This window comes from Pinus tabuliformis, chromosome 3_1, assembly GCF_031772625.1.
Source record: "Pinus tabuliformis cultivar Carrire ecotype Pingquan chromosome 3_1, CPIR1, whole genome shotgun sequence".
NCBI lineage: Eukaryota > Viridiplantae > Streptophyta > Pinopsida > Pinales > Pinaceae > Pinus > Pinus tabuliformis.
Genome location: NC_142301.1, coordinates 205,272,885 through 205,277,951, shown reverse-complemented (window position 1 = coordinate 205,277,951; position 5,067 = coordinate 205,272,885). Strand labels below are relative to the sequence as shown.

Genomic DNA, 5,067 nt, shown 5'->3' with positions numbered 1-5,067 from the left:
AATTAATCATTCAGAGACTTTGACTTTGCATGGAAAATCAAAATTAACGATTACAAAATCTCACAGATATATCACGAGAAAACGCTGAGGCTTTTTCATCTGCTGCACGTGATTCAGTATAATTATTTTTTTAAATGATGAATTCGCATTTAAAACAACCACGAGAAGAGACTCAGTGCCGTGCAAACAGCTTTGAATAAATGAAAAATCTGTTGGAAGAACGGGGAGAAATTCAAAAAAGAAGCATAATTATTTTAAATGATGTATTCGCATTTAAAACAACCACGAGAAGAGACTCAGTGCCGTGCAACTAGCTTTGAATAAATTAAAATGTGGTGGAAGAACAGGGAGAAATTCAAAATAGTTCATTTAATGATGTGATGCTCTCCACTGTCCAGCATAACTTCAATACAAACCGAATACAGACAAAATTGTGGGGGTTGACAGACAACCATAAGGTTAAAGGAGAGCCGAAAGCCGAAAGCAATACCGGCGGAATCGATCGTGGATTAACGAACTCGACGGAGATCCACAACCACCGCATTACACAAAAAAGAACCCAAGCTTGAATAATCCCTTGTCAATACAGAGGTGATCTGTGAGGGAATCCCTTTCTCCTGCTGATGGAGGGGGGGATCACAGATTTCGGTGAGCAAGACACCATCATCCCTCCACCACACCTATTGCTGTTGCTGCTGCGCAGTTTTTTAGGCAACGGGAAAATGGCGTGAGCTGCTGTGCCGCTGCCGGAAAGCCAGCATTCGTCTCTGTCACTGGCAGAGGACGTTGAAGACAATGACTCTTCTGGGTACATTTCTTCTCCTCCTTCCATCTCCAGTTTTTCATCCTTGGGGCTTTGGCTTGTAGGAGATGACGATGGTGACAAAAACTCCCTCAGTTGCAGTGAATTGCAAGATTGCAGCACACTTGAAAGATTTTTCACCGCGTCTACCTGCAATCAAACAATCAATCATCGATATTTCAGCAAACTAAGTTCCATCAGCAATTGAGAACTATGAAATACTTTCGGCTGCAACCTTAAATCAGATTTTCTCCCACAGTAATAAGACAGCAAATAATGGTTTGGCTTAGTTGAAATATCTTTTCAATTAATTCACGAAATGATGCGATTAAGTACACAGATTTTACTGAATGAAAATGCTTTAATGGCAAGATGCCGTTCCATAACTACCTAGAATAAATCGAACGAAATCTGGACTAAGACAATCCGTAATTTATCCATGCAGTGTTCTCTTATTTTTTATTCATCCATAACCAAAAAAAATAGTTGTCCCTTATATATTTAAATGAAATGGGAGAGTTTCCGCTAAAAACTTGATACGGAAAAATTTCCTCCCGTTTAAATATCGTGCCCAAAACATAATTTCCCTACTAGTAGGTAAACTAGTCTGGCAGTGGAGTTTAAAAGCGTCTCCATCTAATTATTTAATTGCCTAAAGATCACATGATACGTTTCTGCCAGCGGACGGGGAAATGACCGTGTAGAAACATATTTACAGCCACTGGTACAAGAGTGAAAGAAAGCAACTCTTTCCAAGACGGTAAAGGAATTCTTGCTTTTCCCCCTTTTGCATTGGGGGTATATTCAACCGGTTTAGCATTTCACTGTCATGTCTAGGAACTATTGACGGCAAAAGCCGGGCGGGAAAGGAATTGAGAATATCTATTATTTATTTTTCCTGACACTTGACGTGAATAGAAATTGGAGGGGCAATCAGAGCACCATTTTTATCGGGCGTAATAATAGGTAAATTTAATTTTACATAACCGAAACTAGCTGTAATCCAGCATAACAGAAATTAACATAAAGCAGGCGACGAACCTTGCATCTGACAGAGCAATAACGGTAGGGTTCCTGCAGCACCCTGTCACAGGTCTCACAAGAATTCCCCAAGCCCTTCGATAGTCGAGACTGTGGCCTCTGGTTCAAGAACACCACTCTAGCACTGTTGGTGATATAGGTCTGCAACACAAAACATTGACATTATAATCAGTACCTAATTACAGTCATTTAACCTACATTTTAAAATTACCGATAGGCGTGACAGCATACCTGCACCAGAGAACAGTCTATTAGCTTCTGCATGTCCTGAAGCCGAATAACATCATGGTAGACGTACCTTCGAACCTGGAACAGAAAACCTTTTTAGGTAATTATAGGCTTGTATGATGCAGTAATTCAAGGCAATTAAGGACCGGGCTTTACAAGGTTTTGCGGATTACCTGCAGAAGGCGATGGGAACGATGGGAAAAGAGGCAATGTTGACAAATGCTGGCACTGCAATCCACGCAAAAGATGTTGACTTCATTCTTCTTGTGCTCCAAATGAATGGAACAAGGTGTAAAGAATTGGTCTGTTAACAGAGCCTCCAGCCATGCCGGTTTTTGTGGAACAACGGAGAGAGCATATCCAACCTGCAAAAGAGGCAGAGAAAGCTCAATCCTTCCACAATTTATTATATTCGAGTTCAACATCGTTAAGACGGAGCCAGGCAAAACAACGAACATCTCCTAGAAAATCCTCATAATTTACCAATTTATGGCACTCGGGTAATTATCAATTTATTATATTCGACCTCAACATATTCAACTCCCTTGAGCTGGAGATGTGAAACAGAACAGCAAACATTTCCTCAAAAAATGAACCTAAATAAAGCTGCGCTTGTCAAGAAGCTGACTGTTCGTTCTGGAAATTTAACTCAAAGCCGAGCTTGCCAAGAAGCTGCCCCTCAAAGTTCGAAAGAATAACTAAAATCCTAACACATTAAACCTAATCTTGACAAGCTATTCTCCAATTTGAAAATTTAACTGAAATCTCCAAAATTAAACCTAACCTTGTAAAGAACATCTGCTTAAATCTTGAAAAATTAGCTCCACTGTTCACATTAAAACCGACTGCTCGGAATTTTGAAAACTTAACTCAAATTTAAACATTAAAACTTAACTTGTGGGGAATCTCTCTTCAAAATTTGAAAAAGACAACTCAAATCCTAACATTGAGGCTGAGCTTGTCAACCATCTTTAAGAAAAATTGACTCGTATCCTCACATTAAAGCTAAGATTGACAAGCTCTGCTAAAGTTTTAAAAACGTAACATAAATCCTAAACATAAAAGCTGAGCTTTGTCAAGAAAAGACGAAACTGTACCTGAAATCTTCTAATTATACTGTAAAAGACTAAAACCTTCAAAAACAGCAACTGTACATATCAATTATAACAGAACAGGCATGAATCCTCGATAACTACTGAAATTGCAGCCGAAACCCTATAATTGACATAAAATCAAACAATTACTACATTCACACCGCTCAGCTCATATCTTGTACACCGAATTACACAAAAACAGACCATTGAATCAAGCGACCGAAAACTCCCATGAGCAAAAGCCAGTTTAAATACTAGAACAATGAACTACAAACCAAGCACAGTTCGAATCCTAGGAACAATTTAATTCGGAATCAAAACGGGCCGAATTACCTCCGCCGCCGCCACGTCCATGAAAGAAATCGCAAGGAACTGAAGAAAACATCCAGAATTAAAAGCATGCATGAGTCGAAACTAAGAGAAACTCACCATGTTATGCGGAGCTGAGTGCTGCTAGACCGCACCGGCACAGAGCATCCCACCAAAATGCAGCGGAAACGGAAGAAATGAGAAATGAATGGACGGACGGGAAAAGGATTTCGACGGGAGGCGGCGAACGAACTATCTCTCGCTCTTTCTCGCCCATAAGCGTATTATCAAATACCAAAACCCCGCCCCTGAACAGGGGCGGTCAGAACCCCTGCCAGCCGTCGATCTGTCTCATCGGACGGCCACACCGATCGCCGCGCTACTCAACGCAAGGAGCACAGTTAGGACAGCTCATCCGCGGCCGTCGATCAGTCTGCCGCAGGAGCAGTCACAACCGTCCGATCAACATAGTACCTACAATGCCAGCTCATACCTAAATGCGCGCTCAATTTTTACGGCTTAACTTTTTCATCTTTGCGTGGAGAACAATTAAAAAAGTAGGGGAGCGCAGTGGGCCCCGCCAATGGCCGGCTGATGGCGCTCGGGTGAAGCCAATAACCCGCCCCCCAGCTGCCACGGTGCGCAGCCACTCTGGACGACACGTCACCGGCGACGCGACATCGTGTCGACGTGCTGTCATTTCTGTGGATAGCGAGAGATCATGGGTTATGATAATGGTCGGGAAATGAGGCAGTGGCTGGTCCAGTCAAAAATGATTCTCATCGATAGCGGCAGGATTCGACCAGATTCCCTCCTCCCCTCCAAACTACTTTTACCGATCCCTCTTTAATTTTAGGTCAAATGGTCCAGGTTGCTCTGCACGGACTTGAAACCTTTTTTTAATCCAATTAATTTCAGAGCGAATTAAAATCTGATCGTTGCCCTAGCCAGAAAGGACACTTACGCGACAGGTCAGGTCAGCTGATTTTCCATTTCAAATTATCTACTAAAATATAATATAATATTTTAACGGTGGACATAATAAGAATTATTATTTTTTAGATCTAATATCCACATTAAATGCGCTACAAACTGTATCTTGCGTCGCCCTCGAATCATGCCATTATGTCTGATCATTTTGGTTGTGGACAATTCATGCACCACGCTGCAAAACGAGAATTCGGCGTTAGGGTTTAGTAAGAGGAGTGGTCTACATTAATTTTTTAAAACCCTAATCAATCACGGGACCACTTATATATATGTATCTCTGCTCAACTTCCAAAACCACTCCGGTACATTTTCGTATCAAACTAATATATGGGAGATGCTTACGGTTCAAATCTCTATATCATATATTTGTTATAATTTCAGTTTTTTATAACACTACATCAAATTTGAAATTAATATAGTGGATCGATTTTCAAGGTTTGACTAATTAGATTAATAAATTATTAATTATTAATTTATTTGAAATAAATTTATACACATTTTAATCTAGATTTAAGGAATAATTACTTTTTTCCTTTAAACCTAATTAGAACAAGTAAATTTAATTAATAAATTTTATTTCAAATTATATATGGTATATAACTC

At 40.1% G+C, this 5,067-nt stretch overlaps 1 protein-coding gene across 2 annotated transcripts; it reads right to left on the bottom strand.

The window, feature by feature from the left end:
* Positions 1 to 300: 300 nt before the first annotated feature.
* LOC149186509 (protein RGF1 INDUCIBLE TRANSCRIPTION FACTOR 1-like) lies at positions 301 to 3,748 on the bottom strand. 2 transcript variants are annotated; one of them, XM_089411016.1, is made up of 5 exons: positions 3,595 to 3,748; positions 2,245 to 2,436; positions 2,075 to 2,149; positions 1,844 to 1,984; positions 301 to 952 (listed from the first exon to the last, which is right to left on the bottom strand). In XM_089411016.1, the coding sequence occupies exons 1-5, from the start codon at positions 3,595 to 3,597 to the stop codon at positions 581 to 583; spliced, it is 783 nt and encodes a 260-aa protein (XP_089267142.1). In that variant the 5' UTR covers positions 3,598 to 3,748; the 3' UTR covers positions 301 to 580. The 2 variants fall into 2 exon arrangements, with proteins under 2 accessions (XP_089267142.1, XP_089267141.1); XM_089411015.1 differs by having other exon boundaries at positions 3,499 to 3,746.
* Positions 3,749 to 5,067: the final 1,319 nt, after the last annotated feature.

Bases quoted from the DNA above. Each gene is read 5' to 3' on its own strand.
- LOC149186509 (XM_089411015.1), bottom strand. From the start codon at position 3,570: ATGCATGCTTTTAATTCTGGATGTTTTCTTCAGTTCCTTGCGATTTCT. The intron at 2,150-2,244 runs GTAATCCGCAAA...TTTCTGTTCCAG, and splicing joins GTTCCCATCGCCTTCTGCAG to GTTCGAAGGTACGTCTACCA. The intron at 1,985-2,074 runs GTATGCTGTCAC...TTTGTGTTGCAG, and splicing joins TAGACTGTTCTCTGGTGCAG to ACCTATATCACCAACAGTGC.